At 40.5% G+C, this 24,727-nt stretch overlaps 1 protein-coding gene across 1 annotated transcript in view; it reads right to left on the bottom strand.

Moving 5' to 3' along the window:
- Positions 1-24,727, bottom strand: part of PITPNB (phosphatidylinositol transfer protein, beta) — a 34,880-nt gene that overhangs the window by 7,619 nt on the left and 2,534 nt on the right. The window contains exons 2-8 of the mRNA XM_009888380.1: positions 22,204-22,234; positions 21,166-21,311; positions 18,986-19,077; positions 18,343-18,350; positions 17,020-17,094; positions 15,767-15,850; positions 4,777-4,854 (exon numbers count right to left, since the gene is read on the bottom strand). Of these exons, the coding sequence (XP_009886682.1) occupies positions 4,777-4,854; positions 15,767-15,850; positions 17,020-17,094; positions 18,343-18,350; positions 18,986-19,077; positions 21,166-21,311; positions 22,204-22,234 (514 nt within the window). The remainder of the gene's footprint in view (positions 1-4,776; positions 4,855-15,766; positions 15,851-17,019; positions 17,095-18,342; positions 18,351-18,985; positions 19,078-21,165; positions 21,312-22,203; positions 22,235-24,727) is intronic.

Raw genomic sequence — 24,727 nt, 5'->3', positions numbered from 1 at the left:
CTCAGTCTTAACATGGATTTCATCTTCATGATTTCCACTGTACTACACGTGCTGGTGCTCTGAAGGGCAACGACGCTCGATTACAACAGCACCAAAGGATTGGTTCCTGCTGGGTCTGTGGCGCCAAGGCAGTTGTAACTGCTGTGCCAAGCTGCTCAGTACAACGCTGGAGAACACACGCACTAGAAAAAGTTCAGATAACGAGAAGCACATAACCACCCCTCAGGTTTGCTTCTCATAAAAGCACAGAACTTCAGCGTACTGGAGTTCTGCTCTGCCCACAGGACACCGGCACGCTCTCCCCTCTCCCGCGCCCCCTCTGCAGACAGTGCCCGAAGGGCATGCCTTTACCCAGCTGTAGAGGTAATTTCTCCTTGTGGGGTATAATTTACATATTCATTTTTGCATAATGAATTGCAGACCTTCTGACCCCTGCTGTGAGAATATAGGGAGAGAACTTCGTCATCAGCGGCAACAGGTGGCCAAAGGACCAACTAAAGCTCCGCTGCAAAGGCTGCTCGGAAGCAGCTCCTGCTCCAGGACTTTGTGCGGAAGAAGCATTCCCAGAAGAACGAACTGAGGGAAATTCAGGAGCCACCCACCACCATTCCCTATAATTCCTAGGCTTCTGTTATCGTCCCTACATCCAAACAATTTTGAAGTACCTGTAATATCATACATAGTGATTTTCCTACAATTCATGCAGTCAAATTTAGAGAATACAAGAGAACATATCATGTTTTTAGTCTAACAAAGCATGTTAGGATACTCCAAGCCTTGTAAAAGAGGAAGAAAAAATACAGAAGAGAAAAAAAAAAATCAAAAAAGGAAGTTGATAGTCACCTAAAAAAACCAAACCACCAAACAAAAAACCTCTGTGTGCTTGGCTTGAGTAACATGCAATTTCTTAAGAAAGTCCACAGATTTTTATTCTTTATGTCTGCAACAAACTTCTAAGTAGAAATACTTTACAGCATTTTTAAGCTAGATTTCTTTTACCCGTGAAACGGACAACTCCTTTTGGTCATGCACACAGTAAAAAAGATTTACTGCAGGATATATCTACCATATAAAAATCTTGGTGAATAATGTATATTTATTAAACACAGATTTTTTTTTTAAATTTTTTTTTCCACAAATACGCATCACCAGAGAGCACTTAAATGAAAACCAATTATCCTCAGAAGACTGACGTTCTATTCAAAAGCAAAGAACAAAGTGCTGCTGCTGTTTGGTGTTCCTCAACAGCACCAGTCTACGTCCGGGCATTAGGAAAAGGACAGAACTAAATGGGACATACAAATTCACTGCTGCCAGTTCCAGGCATTCAAAGTTCTCCTCCTCATTTTACAGCTGTTTTTTAAAAAACAAACCAGCGACTCCCCAGTTTCTTTGGGTCACACAGGCCCAAAGAGACCATTCCTGCACCAGCCTCCTGCTTCCTTCCTGAGGACGGAAGAACAAACATCTAAGGGAGGATGCATATTCTCAGCACAGTTTACAAAAATAATCACTGTGACAATTTTACCCTGCTAGCAAGAACAATTAGCTCAGGTAGAAGGAATATTACAATAGGAGTTTGAAGACATGCCTGCCCTCATCATCATCTTGAAACACACAGTATACTCATTTTCCACGAGATTCCAGCTAGTGCTTGGGCCCAGGGCAAACCCGCAAGGTAGACCAAAGGTCCACCCGGCTCGGTATTTTGACAGCAGCCAGTGGCAGCAACCTATGAAAAATATAAAACCCAAGGAAAAAAGTATTGATAATTCACTTAGAAACTCTACCAATCTCCAGCTACTTAGAAGCTCAGAAACTTTCTGAAGCAGAACTATTTTCTGGCTTTGGACACACAAAGGGAAGAATTACGACTGTGTAGATATGCGTAGATTGCAAAACCACAGCACTGCTGAGGTTGGAAGGGACCTTCTCCGATCAGCTGCTCAAGAGGAGTCACCTACAGCAGGTTGCCTGGACTGCGTCCAGTCAGGTTTTGAGCATCTCCGTGGATGGAGACTCCACAACCTCTCTGGGCAACCTGTTCCAGTGTGCGATCACCCTCACAGTAAACAAGCGTTTTTTGGTGTTCAGATGGAATTTCAACGTTATTTTTGTATCTGTACAATTGGACTGTCACAGGATGAACTTTCACCATGTTGAACAGACAACATTAGGAACAGCTACGGCAGCACCAGTTAGGTCAGTGGTACACACTGACTGCTCTCGTGAAGACAAATTGAAGTACGTGGAGCACCCAAGGGGTAACTTCACAAGCTTTGCTGCCGGTAATGCAGCTTAATGGCAGTGCACTATCAGCCGCAGTAGCGCACTGAAGCTCTGCTTATCCTTTCACAAAAACCTAGTTCCCTATTTTTTCCCCTAGGTTAATTGCCACGCAGCATTAAAACCACTGTACCAGCACGTATGGAAGTAGAGGACTGAATGGTCAGTGCTGCACAAACATGCCCGTGGAACTACAGCCTCATTCCACGGTGGGACAACCTTAAATCCCTGAATTCAGGCTGCTTCGATTTATGACCTCAGGCCAGCCGAGAACAAGTGTAGCACTATGTAGTGGGAAATGGGGACACTGCTCGGTGAGACATGGTGGTCACTTATTTGACCCTTAAGACGCAGGTCAAGCTTCTGACAGAAGAAAGGTTGTGCATCTTCTGCCTACTTTCTGCCTGCACAACCACGTTTTAGGGTAGGAAAACAGCGACCAAGAGCTTGCTGGGCCAATGCACCCTCCTCTAATATCTGACACTTATCTTGCTGCTCTGCAAAAACTAGTGGTAAAATAACTAATGATGACATCTAAACTAGTGAACCAGAAGAAAATTCACACCTCTCAGAGCAAGTCCTTCACACTGCATTTGGGCAGAAACATTCATACTGTATTTAGAACTTCCTTAAGTAATGAAAGGCTGAATGCTTTTACAAGAAAATTTAAGAAACTGGGGCACCATTTGCAATGCATTTTAAAAACCCACAGCATTTACTTAACCATAATTCATCACAATACACACTAAACATAACCAGTAAAATTATGCTGCTGTCAGTGAAACAGTTCATTCACAGTAATGACAAAAGTGAAAAACTATATTCTAATTGGTAACTAAGGGCCTGTTCCTGACAGACTGCCTGTATATTCATTCTAGTATGGAGCGGTCAGCGTCTCAGTTTCTATGAGGATATCTGGGGCAGCAGACAAAGGGTATTTCCTTCTGGGATGGGCATATACACATGAATTTTGATGGCTGGCTGTGGAAGGACGTGCTTTGTGACTGGGGCAGGGACGTGCCGGCGAGTTTTGCGCTGCTGTTCAGGTGTCGTTGGGTCCCATGTGGTATATTCTGGTCCAGAGGAAATTTGTTTCAGAATTTGAGTGGAGCGAGACTCTGGAGAAAATGGAAGAGGCCCTCAGGCAACAGACTCTATGAGAAGTTATTTCAAGAAAGGATCATCTTTATATATGCAGCACCTGTTTAGGCTAAATCATTAAGAAAAGCATACAGGCATTACAAAGGTATCTATGGGTGACACATACGTATTCTGACACTGACATATTCTGCACCAGTACTTACGCTGCCTACTAAGGAGTCAGTTCTCAAGCACGACTTACCTGCAGCTGAATATGTAAGCACAGCAAATTCATACTGGATGTGACTAAGTGCTAAGCTTTCAGACTGCAGTCATATTGACAGCCACACAGCAATAACTTAATAATGTGGTCATGCAGAAAGAAAACACTAATATTGAAGAGCTTTCACGGAATGTAACGTCTCACGTTAAAACAGACTTTATCCAGTAAGGACATCATGGAAATCTAGCACACTGAATTTTGGTCAGACTCGAGGGCAGAGGAGAAGATGACGTTAAGCAAGCAGTCTGCACGATGAACTTTGAACAAAATTTCCAGGCTACAGACTTGGGTAACTGCAGCCCCGCTAAAAGGCCAGATGGCTTCACCTTGAAATAAAGCTTTGGTCAAGGCATCTTCCCGTGGTTCCACAACGACTGTACTTATCAGAAAATTGGACACTGACCAAAGAATGTGGAGAATTGATTTTTCAAACCAACTAAGATTACATACGCCAGACTGAAAATTTCAAGAACGTGGTAGATGCATCTGTGCATGCACACACACACATGCCCAAATGCAAACAGGGTGCCTTATCTCACAGAAGGAAAATATTTATGATTAAATACTGGAGGTTTTAATGTGCGTTTTGCATACACTCCACACATGTGAAAAATACCTAGATATCCAATATGGCAAGGTGAAGGTAGTCTTAGGTTCAGTTGCAACTATCTTCTGCTGGGTTTTTTTGGTAATTCTAAATAAAACATACACATGTACTATCTCTTACCCTGCTCTAAGACACACACACAGCTATAACCGTTTAAATATAAGGAAGTTTCCAACTAATTTTTTGCATTTTATGTCACCTCCAGTGGCTACCACACCAGGCTGATGACTTCCATGGAATCCATCATAGTGCATATTCAGATGTCAATCTTGAGTAAGGATAACATTCATCCAATTTAATTTGCACAGCTTTGGATTTAGTAGTGATATTAAACATGTAGCAGACAGTACCTTTGCTTACTAACACATTTGGAATTGCAACTGAATACAAAAAAGACAAGTAGTATCAAATTTCTGCCCTCTATTTTAAGACTAACACTGTTAGTCTCTAAGGAACCATGAGTTATTTTTTCCTTCTGCTGATAAAGACTTCATAAGGTTGTAACATCAGTTCTTAGTACCTTCCAATTTGGCCCCAGAGGTCCTCTCTTCGTCTTAACCGACTGGAATAACGCAGGATCTTCATCAGCTTTGTAGTCCTATAATATAAAAAAAACCCTGAGTGTCAGAAAAATAACCAGATTCAAGACCCCACTGTATTAAGCTTCTGTTCAAGACTACCAAATTGATTCTCCTGGGTGGTCTGGAGCAGGATAGGTGGAGGTAGTCTGACTTAAGTTTGTGTTGAATACTCCGTCACACCCACTCATTCACTGCCTGTCACCAGTGGTGCTCATTATCTGTTCATACTGCGATAGTACGCCGGGGCTCCCTTCGCGGTCAGAACCGTCTTGTGCTGCGCACTGTGCAACGTGAGCACTATCCTATCGGTTTTGTAAACTTCTGAGGGGAAGAGAAAGCAGTGATACAGAGACTAGTGCGCTAACATTTTCCAAACTGCAACCTATGTCCACTCCTGAGAACACAGAACAGAAAGGGAAGAAGGCGTAAGTGTGCTAATGTGCAGAACTAGAAACAGCGTAGTCTCAGTTGGTGGGACGTCACCAGGCTACACGCAGAGAGGGCACAGGGCAGCAGACTGAGCGGCACTGCTGCACAACAGACAGCACTGCTTACCAAGCCCTATACAGTGGGAAAAAAGCTAATATAGAGTCCAAAATGGCAAATGCTTCCAACATATGGATCTACTTAATTTTACTGATGAGGGTATGAAAATGATTATTTGATAAAGATGCTACTTTGGAGATGAGGAAAGGGTTAAAAACTCTGACCTCAGTAACTGGGAACAGGTAAGGTTTACACAACATATGAAAACATTAACCTAAGAACACAGTTACACCCAGGCAGCGGAGGAAAACTGCAAAAGTTTAAGTTAAAGCAGAACAAATGCTTGGTGGGTGCTACAGAAAAGCCTGAGAAAGTTTAGCAGAGTTTAAGGTCTCATTTTTAAAAACAAATTTCAATGAGGATAAAATTTGCAGAACACGGAGTGAAAGAAACACCACCAGAAAAGTAGCTACCGGCATTTGCCCCCACTCCTGCACCAGAGTTGTCGCAAGGGATCACATTTGTAAACTGCTTCTAAGATGAATTAAAGCTAAACCTTCACCTTTCTAATGCATTCCCTTACATTCAAGATTAAATAGCAGCAGCAGATAGATAGATGTAAATTTTAAAAAAATGGCTCTCTGAATATTAAAACTGAAATATCAATGTTTTTCTGAGGCATACTGAAATCATCTAACTACATCTCCGCTGCAGAAGCAGTGTGTTTTGGGGAACTGGTTTCACTGGACGATGGAGTTACAAAGTTCTTGTAGACAAAGGCATGAACAGGAGTATGTGTAAAATAAGCCTGAACGCTCTAACACCACTGAGCAGGAATCGCCAGACGGAGAGACCACTCTAGCCCAATACTCTGTCTCAGTGGCCAGCAACAGACGCTTCACGGCGGGATGCAAATAACCCAAGACAGAGCTGTCAACCCAAGGCGCAGATAGGTTGGTCTTCCCTATTCTGTGGGGTTTTCTTCTGGAAAGGATATAAACTCATCCATTAGAGAGGACCATATAACTGGCTATTTTCTCCACTTTTATTCTTGGCCTCAGTTGCACCCTGTGGTAATTAGTGACTAATGAATTATGAACTGCGCCAAAGTATTTCCCTCTCCCATTGTTCTGAACGGATTTCATATTCATTCTCCATATTTATTCACCAGGAAAATCCCAAACAAACCTGGGAAAGACAATGCACACAAAAGAACTCCAATCAACTTTCCTCAGCCCTCCCAAAACAGCTCCATTTCCCTATTTTTCATTTTTAACTTGAATTTAACTTGAATTCAACAGATGGTACCAGTGCATACTCAACCTAGGAGCAATTATTTGAATTCATTGTTTGCGCTGTCAGAAGTATTGAACACGATGTGTAACACACCAGTTTTCAAATCTAGATTCTTCCATTAGCACGGAGGAACAAAGGCTACTTCCAGACTGGAATTTCAAATCCACATAGCAAGGCTATACGAATTAGTTATTAATGCCTTCATAACCATTTTGATATTTACAATACATTTTCTGCAAACCAGGTGGAGCTGGAAAATCCAGCAGGTCCTCTCAGACAAATCTGATTTCACTTATAGAAAAATCAGCTGTTATTCTCTGATACCTTCTTCTCCCCAAATTTTTTGTATCATTCCCAGTTCTTTTAACATACCTACCTATGCTATATATTAAAATAGGTTGAAAAGAGCTTTTAATAGATTTTTTCCAGCCATTCTGTAATTAATACAGCTAGAATGCATTAATAGGTATTCAGATAAACTTCCATAGCATTCAAACTATGAAAATGAGTAAATTCCCTTACTGATGAGTTAACTGGAAAAAAGCACGTGTCCTTTTTACAGACAACAAAAAGAGCAAATATATGCCTTCACGTATGATCGCTTCAGCACACAGCAGCCAGCCCCAGCTCTCAACTCCTGCTGCCCGTGAGCAAGCCAGCCTGCCGGCTTTGTTCGCAGCCTGTCTCCTCCAGGAAGCCAACGGGGGTGGCGAGCAGAGGGCGCACAATTTACAGTGCCTGCCACCAGCTGTAGGCTTCTCATCTCATTAGTTATTTCCAAATACTGTAGGTGAAGATGGCTGCGACCTACTCGAATCCTCAGATCCTGCATATTCTGGAGGTTGAATGCAATACACATCCCCCCCAAAATGCTTGGGGGGGAAAAAAAATCGCATTTTCTTTACAAGTAAATCACCTTTAAGAAATATATGTAAATATTACAGCAGAATATTTTCATAGAAATAGATTCAGTGTTTTAAATTACTGATTACGACTGCCTTTTAACAATTTCACTCAAACACCGGATGGAAGACACTGAGAAAAGTATTAAGCTATAGGAATGGATAAACAATTTTCCAATAAACATTTTGTTCTAGACAACAAATTCCTGGCACGAGTATTGCTGCTGTTTTGGAGTACCGATGTGCTAAACAGAACCACAAAGTACAAGAACTTCTGTATTTTAGTGCCAATTTTGTAAATAAAACCAGGTACTGCATTAGAGGCAACCCTAAATTTCTTAGTCTGATTGTCTGAATATCCTACCAAAGTCGAGCTCACACGCTCACACCGTAGTGGTGTCGGGCATATGGATATCCAGACCACACACTTCATTTATACTAGCGATACCCAGAAGATGCTGCCTGGCCTGCTGTCCCAGCTGTGAGCACAGTCGCGCAGCATTGCATGGCAACATCACATTTAGGAAGTTCTCACAGGTAAGGAGTACCTCTGTGCTTTCTTTAGAGAGAAAAACAAGAAAGTGCAAGAGATTGCTGTGGTGCTTCCATGAATCACTACGGAGCACAACAGACCAATCCTAAAAGCAATAGAAGGACAATACCAAAACAAGCATATGTAACATACTGGGATATTAGGAAACCAGGAGGGAACATAACACAAAATATCTTACCACACTAAAATTCTGCAATACATCTATATTTTGAACATTAGATTCATTTATTATACCCTTTTCCCTAGAATACATTAGAAGTGAAAGAAATACAGAAGACAGCAAGAATGATTAATTACGGAACCAATTCCATTCAAATAGCAAACACAATAGACCATGAATCTCCAGCCTGGAAAAGACATGACTGAGAGGGATAAAATACAGAAATCTGTAAAACCGGAGAGGGAATATACGTAGTTAGGGGCTGGAGTTCGTAGAAACTGAAAACCATAACCAGATAAAATTGTCAGCAATCCAAACCAAAGATTTTAAACGACTTTCACCACAAATAAAGGCAGAATACTGTCAACTCCATCAGTGGTCAATAATGATAAAGAAAGAAGGCGGCACAAGCATCTTCTAGCAGGAGTGATTCCCTTACGACAGGCAGTGCTTGGCTGAGCCCATGTGTTTGTGCTGCAATGGTGACATGTTTCCGGGCTGTAAAACTTTTTTTCCAAACTGTTCACTAGAAAGGCAGATAAGCTGCAGTTCGACTCCTCACCAAAGCTACAGTACTGCCTCCTCCTGAAGAGCAGGATGCAATTTGGACTCTTTCTTTACAACGGCACACTCTGCAGAAATTTCTCTACATAATTGTCAAAGAGAAAGATTACACCAGACAACACAGCTCAGCAGCACTGGAGTTACCATGGAAAGCCCCAATATAGAGAATGCAGTGAACCACTTTGTTTTAATGACAATCATCTCAAATTAGTGCAGCTCGTATCATTAAAACGAGAAAATAAACCACAATTTATTAGTCAATGCTGTACTTTAGGAAAGGCAATACAGGGAATTAAACTATTGTGAACAATTTTCTGACCCATGAAACAATCCGGGCTTCAATAACATGTGGAGGCACCACAATGCATAAAAAAAAGATAGAAAGCAGAACATCTCTTCCTTAATTGGAAAGATAGTAATAATAATATAGTATTGCAGAGATGGTGAATTTGTTTGCAATATTATTTACGTTTATACTATTTATAGTTATTATTTTTATATTTATCATTTTACATGATATTATATAAATATACTTATTATTTCTATATCGTAATTGTTATGTTTATATTACTCATCACGCCTTATGGTTCCAACCAGACAGCACTGAATGTAACTGCTGCCTAACCAGCCCTTCCTGCACCAGTCCCACTTGGGAGGCAGAGGGAGTACGCAGCACAGTGGAGGTTTTCACCTTTCTTAACATCCAGCGTTGATCACTGCTGGAAAAAGCACACTGTTCTGGTCCAACCTGAAAATGTCAATGCCAGTAAGAAAAATCCACAGGAGATGGGATGAATCACTCTGCACAAGATTATAAAGCGCACGTGTTTTGACTAGGTGACGACTAGGTGACTTTACTTGTAGCTACGCTGTACCTTTGTACCAGCTTGTAAGACCTAGGACAAAAATCAGTTTCAAAGACCAAGACCCCTTCACTCTAAACTTGTTAAAGTAATCGCCATCACTCTTTACAGTCCTGTAGTATGCAATAACTGGGACAGACAGGAGGAATCGACATATGCTGAGAAGCTTACACGGGACCAAGGCATGCCCAGGGCACCAGCAAGATATCCAGGGTCAAACACACACCAACGATGAAATGCCTCAATTCGCTACAAGTTGCCATAAGGCATTGTCAAAAATCTGCAATAAAATGGTTCCAAGCATGCTTATAAATATAGAAATTTAACTGATCTACTTTCCTTTGTAAGCACTACAATGTGAAATCTACATAAAATATTAATTAAAACCACCAAAACTTAAGTCAGAATCGTTGCTTGAAGAAAGCTGCTTTTTCTCCACCAGAAAGACAGCTTCCTCATTCAATATTATGCAGAAATATAAATGGTCGTGCCACATGATTAAAGGGAACTATACTTGGCAATTTCTACATTTGCATTGCAACCTCCTTCCTGAAAAAATGAAATAAAAACCCAAAGCAAAAGCATCAACAAACATCACTATTTCCAAGCAACAGACTGTTCATCCAAAATCCTCCAGAACTTTAATACTAAAAATTGCATTCACTAACAAAACCTGTGGTATCTTGTACCATAAGTACTTCATACCTGTACGTTACGGTATACACCACACAAGCATATTGAAACATACTGTAGGACACAAATTTTCAAATACACAATGATCAGAAAACTTGCTAAGGTAAGAACTTTGCTTACGTATGCAATCTTTGTTTTGGCATTTTGGCATTTAAACTCACCTAGATGTGCAACTCTGATCTGCCTGTTTTATGGTATGGAATTATTTGACTGGATACCACAGAGACACAAGTCCGCGCCATACGATGGTATCTGCCACCCTACCTCCCACTGCACAGGGACACAGGTAAAAAGCAACTGTGCTCTTGCACTTAGGACCCACACATAAGCACAGCTAGAAACACAGGGAAAAAACCATACGAATAAGATGTAGGAGTGAAAACAAAACTTCAAAGAAAATAGATGAGTTGTGATAAAGTTTTATATCCCAGAGATCACATACAGAAGCTTTGAACCAAGACCTTTCAGGACTCAGTTAACGCAAACCCTGTTAAGGACAGAAAACCCCCCCACCCTGTCTAGATTAATGTCTAGATGGACAAGAGAGCATTGTAGGAACTCTTCTCAATACACAAACCCTACCAGCACGCAGGAAGAAGACTGGACTAGAGCCAAAGTACAAATAAACAACAGTTCTTTGCAGAGTTTAAGGAAAATATCTCTGCAGCAAGAGCTTAACTCCTGACGACAACAAGTCCTTCTTAGGAAGAAAAACAGGCGGCTGTTGGAAAAAAATATTACAGCTAAAAACCCTGAAGCCCTCTTGAAAGCTAGACAGGCAAAACATCATTATGCAGCAGCATAACAATATAGAGGAGCTAAAAACTATTTCAAAGAAATACACAAATATCGTTTCATAGTCAGTTTCTGCTCAAAATCTCAATATAATATGCATGAATGCAACAAACTATTATAAAGAATTATTTAGAGAGACTGCGAACCACATACAATAAAGTAATAATCACAACAAACCCAGAATCCGGGTGCTTCTTTACAATTCTCATTCTCGTTTATAAGACCTGCTAAAAGCAATAACAGCACTGCTGACAGCTCATAGTTCACTCTACCAAATAGTATAAAACTTGAAAGTATATATACAGGACAGAATGATTTTTAAAAAAATTTCAGAACCTAATGTGAAAAATGACACAAGCCTGTCCTCTTATCTGCCAATTAATGAAAAAAGCTTCCTGAACATAGTGGCACTAGACTAACTAGGCAGGTGGACACTATTTCTGGCTTTTCAACTCAACATTGCATTAGTTTTTTAAACAGGAGAACATGCATGTATAGTATGTGTTATTTAGCAGAAAACACAAAACTGACTGTGGAAAGGAACACATCCTGGCACTTTTCTCCAATACTGTCCCTACCTCTATGAACACTCGTCCACAGCACAGTAAAAGATCGCAATCGGGTTGATCAAGTATGTCATATTCCCAACTCACTGCATGATTGCCAAGTCCCATAACTGCAACAGTCCCCAGCACTACTGTATGCTTAACTGATGTGCAAGAAAAACATTCACATAATTTGGGTAGGTCTAGCTAAACGGCTTTTAATAACAAGTGTCTTACAGTCGTTCCCATCTCCTGAAGCATCCTGTAGCTACAGGACAGCTACCAGGCGAACTATTCCCTGAATTCACTTTTGAAAGAATGCCAAGGTTCAAACTTTTTGTTAAAATTAGCACAGACATACACTGCAGCGTTGCGCTATGCACTAGAAGTTAAAGGTCTTTTAAGACTGTCTGGAAGAAATGAAGATCTATAAGCACCCAGGACAGTATGAAAGATGGCAACTCCAGCACTGCCCTGGGCAGCCTGTCCCAGTGCTTGACAACCCTTTGGGTGAAGAAATTTTTCCTAATATTCAATCTAAACCTCCCCTGGTGTAACTTGAGGCCCTTTCCTTTTGCCCTATCGCCTGTTCCTTGGGAGAAGAGATCTACCCCCACCTCTCTACATACTTCTTCAAAAAGAAATGTTCTTCATTTTTTAACAGAAACTAAGTGATATGTTCTCATCCAGGCTGGATGTGGCCTTGGGCAACCTGGTCTAGTGGGAGGTGTCCCTGCCTATGGCAGGGGATTGGAACTCAATGATCTTCAAGGTCCCTTCCAACCTAAACCACTCTATGATTCTATGATTCTGACCCTTTTGCTAATATACAAAGTCAACTTTATGACCTAGGTAAGATGTTCCAAGACTGTTACCAATAAAACATATGATGATACTAAGCTTCTGGACTAATAATAAGGACTTTTTAGATGCCTATCACATGATAAGTTAAGTCCAAAATGGGAGAGATCCACCTATCAGAAAAACAGCTCTTTTACTCAAGAATCTTTTAACACTTTTACAGGCTACAAAAGAAGAGCATTTCCTATATTCCATTATATTTCTTCAAACTGTAGAACAAGGGATTGTACTTCCTGCACAACACATCGAAATCCTGTATCTCTAGTACTTAATGCAGGCATTAATTAATTTCACTGATCTGTATAAAACTGTATTTTTAGAGCTTTGTTTCAAGTAATATAATGAAGATCCGCTACGACCTAGAAGACGACTTTTAATTTCTTCATTGTACAAAAATAGCTAGAAACCTGATTTCAATTTCTTTGTTTGCACTCCACTCTACTTTCTTACAAATTGTTTCAAAAAATGTAGCCTCTTCTGATGTTAATTGAGTGTTCACTTCTGCTTACTCTTTAAAAAGTTTTACTCTCCTGGGAAGTGATTTTTATATACAAACCATAGAAAGCTATATAGATTGTATGCTGGAGATGATTAAGAGAGGGCAGGGTTAAATGTATATCTAAAGAAAGCCACAGATGTCAGCCAAATTATTTCTATACATGAGCATGAGTTAGCATATGCATGCCATTAGGATCTTAAAGAAATTTACTATTTTTATATCTATGCTGATTGTAGTTCTGAAACTAAAGTAACTGCCACACTACAACGGGTTGGACAAGGTTCATTCACTGAACACAAGGATAATTTTTGAATATATGAAAACTTTCATCAAAATTGCTGGGTCTTATAAATGTAGCTCCATTCTCTTTCAGTCACTTTTATCCAAGATAGTACATTTGGGTTGTTTTTCCAGGCAAAACTATGACTGAGAAAATAAATGTACAAATAAAACTTTCCTTCAGCAACACTGACTATTCCTTTTCCCTAAAAAATTAGCGCACCAAAAAAACCCACCCAGCTACTTAGAATGATAAATGCCAGAGAACAAGCATTAAAAAAAAAAAAGCCATACAATGCACGTGATTCCAGAAACTTCCCAACAGAGTGAGCTAGTAACTGCTCTAACATCACTGAACAAAGACGAAAAAGTCACAGAAAGAGAACCTCTGGACAATTAGTACACATGGAAAACAGCTAATGCTTTCATAGGCATTCACGGTCCAAAACCAGCAGCCTTCTCTGAAGGCATAAAGTAATCACATAGATCAGGGCAATTTTGTTACTATGATGTAGCGGAACTTCCTAAAAAAACAAAACAAAACAAAACAAAACAAAACACCACCTCCTCAAGCTGCATTACCTAAACTTCACAGACATATTAGCACAAATGGAAAATCTACTCGGAAGCAGCAAAGAGAGATAACAGAGGCCAGAAACTGCAGATTTTCGTAATAGGAGAGACTACGAGTGTGGGTTGCAGAGAATTTCTGCTAATTAATCTGTAACTGTCTGGGAAAGGGGGCAAACAAGCGGAGCGGAAAGGGTGCCAGCCTACGGCCCACTTCTAACCCACGTCCCTGAGGACCATATCTATACGGCTTTTAAATACATCCAAGGGTGGCGAATTCCACCACTTCCCAGGGCAGCCTGGTCCAGTCTCTGATAACCTTTTCAGTGTAGCAGTTTTTCCTAATGTCTCACCTAAACCTCCCCTGGCGCAACTTGAGGTCATTTCCTCTTGTCCTATCAGCTGTAACTTGGGAGAAGAGACCGACCCCCCCTCACTACACCCTCCTTTCAGGGAGCTGTAGGGAGCGATCAGGTCCCCCCTCAGCCTCCTCTTCTTCAGGCTAAACAACCCCAAGTCCCTCATCTGCTCCTCACAAGACTTATTCTCAAGACCCTTCACCAGCTTCGTTGCCCTTCTCTGGACCCTCTCCAGCACCTCAATGTCCTCCTTATACTGCGGTGCCCAAAACTGATCAGAGTACTCACGGTGCGGCCTCACCGGTGCCGAGTACAGGGGGACAATCACTTCTGTAGTCCTGCTGGATACACTATTCCTGATGCAGGCCAGGATAGCTCAGAGTTATCAAGTTTGCATGAAAGTTTGTGTACAATGGCAGTCTATTTAATAAAGTTAGGACTTTGCAAAACTGAGTTTCTGGGAGACGAAAATTCGAATCACATGGTGAAAATTAGTTCCAGTACTCCTACACAATGATGGGCTATACTGTCAGTTTGAATTTGAAAATATTTTCTCAAAATATTTGCTTAAAAAAGTAAATGGTGTTCGAAGCTGCTAAAAGAAGAAAGAGTACGTAGAAACATGACAACAGACTTAAGACTCTGGATTAAGCCACTCTGCACTCACAGTTTTGATACTCTCTAGGTCAAATACACAAAAGAGAAAAAAAAAAGAGAGGATAATGTACAGTTCCAAGGACGTCCACATATGAAATGTCTTCCACATGAAGATGGACTTAAACACTCTACAGAATTCATAATGCCATAAAGGTCAAATCTATAAATGCGTTCAAAAATGGATTAGATGTGCTCACGGGCATGTAAGTGGCTAATAAACAGAGTAGGCCAGATATAACCACTGGCTCTGGAAGTCCTTTAAATACAGATTGATTTTTCAGAGATGTACATCTCCCATCTTCCAGTTTCCTATCCCTCCACAAGTATCTGCTATTGGCCACCAACAGGACACTGGGTTAGATGGATCTTTGCCCTCAGCCAAAAACATAACTTCTGTGAGCGTACCACCACGTGTCAGTCCAGTACAGAGGAAACGGGCACTACCAAAGGCTGTGTAATCTAATAGTGCAAGAGGGCATGCAGCACATGCGCCGTTCTTCATGAAGGGTACTTCAAACAGGTCTCATGCACCAAGACGAGCACCTCAATGCTTGCTTAACCAAATCAATTACTTTATCTACAATTAAAAGTAAAAACTACACTTGTGCCAAAAGCCTGTTGCCCTTCATGTCTTAGTTGTGCAACTAGAAGTCAAATTCTGTAGACTGATGTTGTAAATGCATTTACTAGGTGTGGAACTTCAGAATGAATGATTCTATTAAAGACAATTTTCTTTTATCTGTTTGCTAAAATCCATAGCGTTTTAGTTTATTCACAATCAACACGAAGCATCAATGGAGTTAGCTGCAAGCTACATCCATATCCCAATAGCAGAGCATTTACTTACTCCTGGTTCTACTTGAGTTCTATCTGCAATGTCAATATGAACAACTTCAACACTTCTCCATGTGTTTGGATCTAAATTGTGCACCTGCAAAAAGAGAAAAAGGAATGATTTGCATGCTGTCATCTTAACAGTGGTGCACCTTATGCAGTATGTATGCGTGCCACGGATTTTTTCTGGACTTCATAAAGACAGTGTTCTCAAAGCCTATCCTTTCTTCCTCTGCCTTTCTGAAAGGGAATAATCTCCAGTTACATTTTGATTCACTCACTAACAAATTTTAAAGCAGCACAAAGCCTTCAGTTTTTGTGCATTCAGGAAACCTGGATTTAAGATTAAGCCATATTCTTCTGTCACGTTCGTCAGTGCTAATGAAATCAAGCTCTAATTAGAAACATTACCCATTCAGTAACCTGTATGAGCTTTTTGAGACAGAAAGAAGCCGCACAAATTCTAAAGTGCAAATAAGGCAGGTTTCGATAACTTGACTACATCTAGTGGGTTCCCTGAATCATAGGGCTCCCTTTAACATGGACCAGATGAAGCGTGTGTGGTATGAAGGTACATAAAGGTCTGGAGATGTAATCAGCTTCACACCTGTAGTCTGTTAGGCATACCTAAACTTACAGTCGGAGGAAGCAGAGCTGTCCAAGAAATACCCTCCTCTGTAGCACATCCAGTTCTACAGGTCATGCATGCACTGAAAACATACTGACAACTATTCCTTTGTGGACGGTTTATAAATATGTTCGTCAGTACACATAAAAAAAATGTCCTAAAGAGACCCATGAACCAAATCAACTGTCTAGGGAGGAAAACAAGAGTATCACCGTCCTGGAAAACTCACAGAAGCAGCTTCAACACATAACTCTACAGAAGTGTACACAGATAAACTCCAATAGCCTTGTGACACCAAACTTGTCAGCCTAAGCAGGACTAGCATGTCTCAGGTAAAAGAACATGAAATTAAAAAGAACTTACTGAAAATCTATTTAAATATTTGAGTGAGAATCAAGCGTCTCCACTGACTTCCACATAAAAAATAAAAATATTTTCTTGTTCTTGCACCTCATCAGATTAGACAGCTTGACCACCTCGGAAGGATCTGAATAATGCTCTTCTTGTTTTACACTAATCACTGGTAGGGCTTCGACTTTATGCAGTAATTATCCACCATTACCAGGTATAGAATACTTTATCCGGATGACTATGTGTTGAAAATATTACTAATGCTTGGTATCCAAATCCCAACTCACGTTCTCTGATGTCCCCAAATCTGGTTTATGCCAGGTCTCAATTTTTATGAAGAAGTCATCTTTCATATATTCATTCTGTAAGAATTATAATCAAAAAGCATGAGTTTAATTACACCTTTTTGCTTAAGTTTAGATAAATGGTATTTACATGTAAGTCACTACTAAGCCTTGACTAACAATACATTCTATTTAAATTATAAAAGAAACAGCCCCCTTAACTACACACAGAAATAGGTACAATGAAATAACTAGCATCTAAATCTTACGTATCAGCTACAGCAGTAAGTATAAATTAAAACCAGTCATGTTTGAGAAATCCAACTCTAATGCTGTGCATACAAATAGAAATAATACCGTCATTGACTATCCTTCTTCCTCAACCCTGAAATTCTTTACCTCTATGTTCAAGTAATTTTCAAATTATTAATACTGCAGTTAGGACAAAACAACTAAAAACACGTGCATGAAATTTTTAATAAATGAGACTATTCTGAGAGGCAGGGGTAGTAGATAATAAACATTAGATGTTACTGTGTAGCACAATCATGACCATAAAGGTCCAGCTACTGCTAAATTGTATGTCTAAAGACCAGCACAGAACACTTCTCACTTCAGAAGTGAGACAGCACACACCAGTGCACGTGTGTCACGATGAGTCAAGCTGAACAGTCCACAAACTCATTTGTCACTCCTTATGTTGCAACCACCTAGTGACAATCTAAATCAAGTTTGAGTGAGCAGATAAAGCAATTCAACATTAAACTTACAAGCTTCCTTAAACAGGTCACCAAAATGTATACATGGGGAAATAAAGCCTTAATGATCTCTTTCCCACACATCTTAAATAAAAAACAAAAAACCCCAACCCCCCAGCTGTGATGATCCATTTGAATTCTTGTTTAACCCATTTTAACTGAGGCAGGATTTCACTTTACAGAAATGGGATTTCAGACAGTTAGGGGCTGATTTTATTTCATTGCTCTTCCTGCATTCAAGAGTGTAGAAACCTCTAATTTGGCTTTTTTTTTTCTTTTTTAGCATTATGTCTTACCAGGACAGGCACTATGCAGCTGTAACGGTAAGTAAAGGCATAAAAGAAGATGTAAAAAATGAAAGCATTTCTCTGATAAATTACAGTTCTTTCTAATGATAGCCAAGTCCAGACAAATTAAGTAACAAGGAGCCCTATGCCAGGAACCCTGGCAAGGCTTATATAAAAGGCTGGAGCTAGGTTGCTAGAGTCAGAGTCAACTGTAGCAGTAATAACAAACAAAATATATTTCAAAAACCCAACACAGGACTGATGGTAATTCAAATACTCACTGTCACAACTGGTCATTGGAAACACACGCAATGAAAATGAAAAGGAAACAGAAAGTGTTATTAGATACAATCGTTTCTGAAAAGTCTCACGTATGATTGCTTCACAGTATAGGAAACATTCGAAAGTAGTCTAACAGCATTTGTGTGCAAGTTAGCAGAGTTCAGCAGACTTTCACTTGCTAGCCTTAACCTTAGAAGTTTGTTATAAGATACTTCAAACTATCTAACAGAAACACAAAATAGAGCCTATTCTTAGAATCTTCAAACTATCTAACAGAAACACAAAAGAAATAGAGCCTATTCTTAGAACGTACACAATTAAAAGTATTAAAATAGAACAGACAACTTATTCTAAGAGCTTATGAAGAATTAAATTATTTTCAGAGGCTTTCTTTTAGATTTTGAGAGAATCACCTCTTCAGTCGTAAACTAGGGACACTGGATACTAAGGCTCTGTAGGAACCAGTAAATTGGTCTATTGAGGTTGCTCTTCAGAAGCTCTTCTTTTCAGGAGAGATCTCACAAGCATAACATTAAAATCTGAAATACATTTTCCACTTGATGGCACCCTCTTTTTTGCTAAACCATTTAAGACCGTTCCTCGACTGAACACTGACAGTAAAACACACAACGGGAGACCTACTTGTTCTACAGTAGGGATATGCGTTCCAAGCCTTCTCATGGAAGACCAGGGAGCCTTCTGGAGCAAACATCCGTACAAAACCAGGAACTTTACTGTGAAAAACAAACATTGACAACATTGTAAAAATTTCTGCCACCTAAAATTCCTCATTGATTTCTTCCACTTTAATAAGAAAGGCACATTCTACCTAAGCACTTTAAAGGTTATGATGTACAAGTTATCCACAGTTAAATATGCAGGAACTCCAACAATGTTACTGATCACAAAATAGTTAAGAAAAAATACGGACAGTGACAGTAAGATAATTGAAAGTGAGCTAGAAATAATTTTGGAAGCACTATGACCCTGATGAAAGCTGTGCCTTCTTTTCTCTTCAAGCACAGCAAAGACAACTGTCGAGGGAGAGCGCTGCCCAAGAGATCTCACCTCCAAACTCTAACAAAACTGCAAGTTCATCAGTGAGCAAGCCTGTAACTTGGCTGCCTGCAGCCCAGACGGAACGCCACGCAGCTATTGCAACCACGCCTGAAGAGGAAAACTGCAGCTCACCACAAGCAGCAGTATTACCATCGCTGATAGCAACTGCCCTCTCCAGTCCAATGGAGTGCCCACGACAGCTGCCAAAAACTGGACGCTTGGGAAAAAAAGTAAAAAGCTCTGGTACCAGAGAAATTTGGTAATGCCTAGGAGAACACTTGAGGCTGGTGCCCTTAAGTAGGTGAGTTTAAACAAACTACATGTACACATGTGCGTAAGGGACAGACAGAGTTCAATCTATGTAAATGTTCCATCCTCAGTTTTTCTCCAAGGATGGTGAATAAGCTCCTGTCCTTTTTCCTTTTAGATTCAAGGAAAAAGCCAACTGACTATTCCTTTTTTACATTGCAAGAACCTTATGTCCCACTCATCTGGGACTTCTCTTTGTCCAGAATAACCAAAGACAACTCTTTCAGCTCTTCCACGCGAGTCACACTGCGCACACTTCTTTCTACGCTCTACTTTCTCTCCAGTTTGCACACATGTGAAAGGCCAATGCCCAAAGCCAACCAAAAGGTATGAGGATGCATACCTTGTGTGCAACAATCCGATATAACACAGCCTGAAGAAAGTTTGCCTTCGTGTTTACTTTCACATAGCCAAGACACTAAACACTCAGACACTTTTGAACAGTACTGCTGTACAGCATTTATTTCCCACATCATCTCTGTGCCTCCCCACAGGAAGTCAACTGTAAATGTATTCAGTCTTCAGCTTTTTAGATCTTTTTTCCTCCAATTATAAACATTTGGAATACGAATCCTCACAACTTGACAACATATCTGGTTGCCCCGAGAAGCTGTGGCTGCCCCATCCCTGGAGGTGTTCAAGGCCAGGTTGGACGGGGCTTGGAGCAACCTGGGCTGGGGGGAGGTGGCCCTGCCCAGGGCAGGGGGTGGCACTGCGTGATCGTCAAGGTCCCTTCCGACTCAAACCATTCGATGATTCTATGGTTACAAATTCTAACAATACAGCTGCCTTTACAGTACTGCAGCCCTCTGGAGTAACACTGCCTGTTAATCCCTAGAGGTCCAGACACCATCTGGGTCAGTTGTCCATATAACCCAGGTTTTACCCACTCTGAAATGCATTTAACTTCCGAAAATATTCTTTACCTTACTCGTTCCCTCTCAGAAAAACATGACCCTGCCACACCACAAGAACTGTTCTGATGCCTTATAGACCGTTTTTAAATAGCGTTCGGGCAATAAGAGCTCTTTCTTAAATACCAGATCATATATAAATATTCTTCCTTTATAATGCAATAACCATTCTGCTTTTCTCTGTGCTTCTATATCAACATCCCTGTCCTTTGGGCTATGCTACAAAGCATCTGTGATACCAACCCATCATTTCGGCTATATACTAAGAATTCAAATTATTTCTACTTAAGAGATGCATTTGCCTATTCACAGATGGGACATTTTGCATGGTTCTCCATTACTCTATCCCACATATTTAAAATCCACTGTATTTCACATGTTTTTGCACTCACCAGAGCATTCATGCACAATTCAGGAAATTAAAGAGTGGCAGAAAAACACAAGTACCCCAGAAGAGTAAACAATGGAAGGCTGCCCTTGCTTTTAAACATTTCTTGCTCAACACCAAGTGACCATAATATGTATCAATGTTTTTCTCACCTCTTTAAATGATAGATTTTATGCGTATATTGTCCCTTCTCACCATCCTTTTCATAAGGCTCATTTTTTAAGACTTGAATTCCTTCACCACCTCCTGTTTCATTTTTGCTAGCTTCTGCCACAGAATAAAGTTGCCCAACTTGATACTGAAAAGTTAAGAGAATAAAATTTCAATATTAGTGTTAGCCAAAACTTTTAAAGCATAACAAATTTGGCTGTTTCCAGTGAAAATTTGGTAGTACAGACAAAATTATCAGGAAAGTAAAATACACCATATAAAAACACTTAGTAAATATGACAACCTGCTGGCAAAATTTATTTGTAGTTCACAAACACAGATAATGAGGTTGTTCCACCTTAATGCAACACTTTTGTATAGCATACTAAACATGTTATTCTTCTTTTTTCCCATCCTAAAAGCAAAGTATGTATGTTGTTCTTAATTGTATAAAAGAAATATAATTTTTAGTTTACAGACTTTGAAATGATTGATTTCCAGTCCTGAGCCACCCAAATTCATACTTTTAATCAACTAGATACCGCCCTGACAGGACCCATAAAATACAAATTGTAGAAGAAACTGTAACATTTTCCCTCAGAAGTATGTTCAGACATCTTATTGTGACTTTCATTTAAAAGTATCTCAGTGACATTTAAATTGCTGGCTTCAAATCTTGGACAGTGACTCCTACCTTTCCCTTTAGGAAACGGCTTGGAGCCACTCAACACCTTGATCAGCAAGGAAAATTCTGCTGTAGTGCAGAACTGCACGACTTTCTTTCCTTGTTTGTAAGCTGTGGAGTGGCTCAGAAACACGGAAAGGTTCTTTGCCTGCAGGCATCTGCTTCCTTTGAAATCCACTGATCCGCAAGAGGTTAACTCTGCTTAACTGGTGGCTTACACATGTGGAAACGTGTGGCGGACTGGTGGGTGCACAGCACAGGAAACATTTGGATCCAGGCTAGTCAGGTTTAAATAAAACACTATCATCTTCCCTCCCATCACCCCAAACCAAAAGCAGGTAGGATGAGGACATACCTCTTGCACTGAGCAAGGTAAAACCACTCGGCTGAAAGAGGAAAAGAGCAAATTCAACAAAATGAATAATTAGGCTTCATCTGCAGATAACAGATACAAACTGTAACAAAGACATTCAAGAAGGAAGTGTCAAAATGAGCTAATTCAAGTTTTCTTTTTAGAAATGCTCTGTGACAGTAAGGCTACATGGATATAATGCAACAAACCCAAGTAAAATTCAATAGCAGACATGTTACAAAAGGAAAAAAAAGGTGTTATGAATGTTAGAAGCTGCAGACAAGAGCCAGGAAATCTAGGATCTATTTCCAGCTCTGCCATAACTTTGTATTGGGCTGAATTTGTTTAAACTTTGAGGCATGAGCTTTTTTCATGTGTTACACAGTGCGTAGTCTTGCCTGGATAATTTCAAAGGACAAATGTGCAGGCCCTCACAGCTGAAAAATGAATTTTGGCAATTACAGCAGTTATGAGTCATTTAAAAAGTGACCACAGCTCATATCCCGTTTAGGTGGCAGAAGCAAGTGCGTTTTAGGCAAACAGTTTTGTTCTAACACAATACACTGTACAGTAAACAGCAATGACAGGGGATGCAGAAGTTGATTTTTCACAGCAACAGTACACTGTACAGACAGTGTTTTTCAGTTTCACCTTCCACAATAAAATGGACAAAGACAATGTAAATCTTTATTGTTGCAAAAAACCTTCATAGAACAACTGCATTGTTCCTAGGGCTTCTAAGTGATGTCACCTCCTTTACTGACAATCTTATGGCTGTTAAGATTCAATGCAACACAATCATCTTGAAAGCACAAATATAAATTAAGCCTGTCCACTGTTCTAGAGAGGAGGAAAGTTATAGTTCACTGATTCAACTCTTCCTACCCCCTGCTGCGCCCGCACTTTGTGAACAGTGAGTCTCATATGCTTCTGTTTAGGTACTACCATGAAAATGACTCCAGCAGCTTGAGTGCCCTGCGCTCTCCCCACACAGCAGAATACGCAGCAACCTTGAGAAGACAGAAATGATCATCCCTGAGGATCAAATTCAGTCTTGCAATTTCCATGGAACTACTTCTTTATCCCTTACCAGATAAAGATTTTTCTATTTTAGTCTACTACGTTTCTCACTGAAATAAGTTTTATTTAAACTGTGAAACTTTCAGAGAGAAACTTACAAAAACATGGTCAGCCTCAAATGTTGGCAAGTGTCAGGCTGAAAGCAGAGCTTGCATCCAAACAAAGAATGGCCAAATGACAATCAAAACAAAATTCTCATAAGGAGCCCTATTATATCGCATTTCACTTGATAAAAAGCTAAGTCCTTAAACCTATTTTGAAAACTATCTAGCAAGACCAATAGAGACAGAAGACACCTGTCTTGGCATTAGCAGATACCGACTCAGTACCTAGAGAGGACATATTTGTGGCCTGCAAGGCAGTATAGGAGACTTTGGGACAACTTCAGCTTTAGTCCTTAACAGGACAATATGTAAAATAGGAGTATAATCACGAAAACACAGCAAATGTACAGGTACATGGAAAGGTGAGGAATTAAAAGGAAAGAAATGTAAGGAATAGGTTTTTTTGAACCCAAGGATGATGACGGACAAACAATGCAATAATTCAAGAGCTAAGTAGCAAAGAAATCTGATGAAAACTTAACAAAAAACTGACACAGCCCACCATTTTCTTGTAGGAAATGCAAGAAAGACATACAGCTTCTCCTACAAGGACTGGTTCAAGCTCTCACTAAAATGCAAGAAAGGCAGGACACTTGGTTCTGCGTGCTGCACTGTTGGATACAGCGCTGGTACCTCAGCCCTGTCAGTGTGCACCTACTTGCTGAAATTTAGGTAAATCTTTGAAATACCCTTGGAAGCCCATTTGGAACCTAACAAACACATTGGCTGCTATCTGTTATTTTACTCATCACCTTTACTACCACAGTCAAGGCTATGTATTACCAGACTTTGAAGTAATTTAAAGCCAAAGGGATGGGAGGGAGGACCAAACCAGCTGGTAGTTTGCTGGCAGAAGACCTTAAGCAAAAGATCTTCTCAAAAACACAGAGTTCCCAGAACCAGCAGAACAGATAACTACAGAGCCATGAAGGACAATGGCACCGCTTCTGGACTGTCACCACTGCCACTCGAGTTCCTTTCTAAGCTGGACGGGGTCCTGATTCAAAGGCACCGGAGATACCATAAACTCTGTCAGCTTTGCAGAGACACATCCACATCGCTGCCTTGGTAAAACATTAGCCCCAGGGGAATGAGTTTGAGAAACTCATTGTGCGGGGACACAACTCATTTGCTCCAGGGCAGGGATTAGCAGCCAGGATCACCTCGACTGCAAGCACACATTCAGGTGTGGGTAAGGCCGATGGTACAGTCGCTGGGTGTCAAGCAGCGACTTAAGGCTGGGGCAGGGGACATGGATGTGCACCAGCGCACGGAAACGGCAGAGAGGCACAAAGCAGACCCGCGCCCTGGGCCGGCAGCGCTCCCAGCCCGCCGCCGACCCG

This window comes from Charadrius vociferus, unplaced genomic scaffold (genome assembly GCF_000708025.1).
Source record: "Charadrius vociferus isolate BGI_N301 unplaced genomic scaffold, ASM70802v2 scaffold17, whole genome shotgun sequence".
NCBI classification, from domain to species: domain Eukaryota; kingdom Metazoa; phylum Chordata; class Aves; order Charadriiformes; family Charadriidae; genus Charadrius; species Charadrius vociferus.
This window is presented reverse-complemented; position numbering and strand designations above follow the sequence as displayed.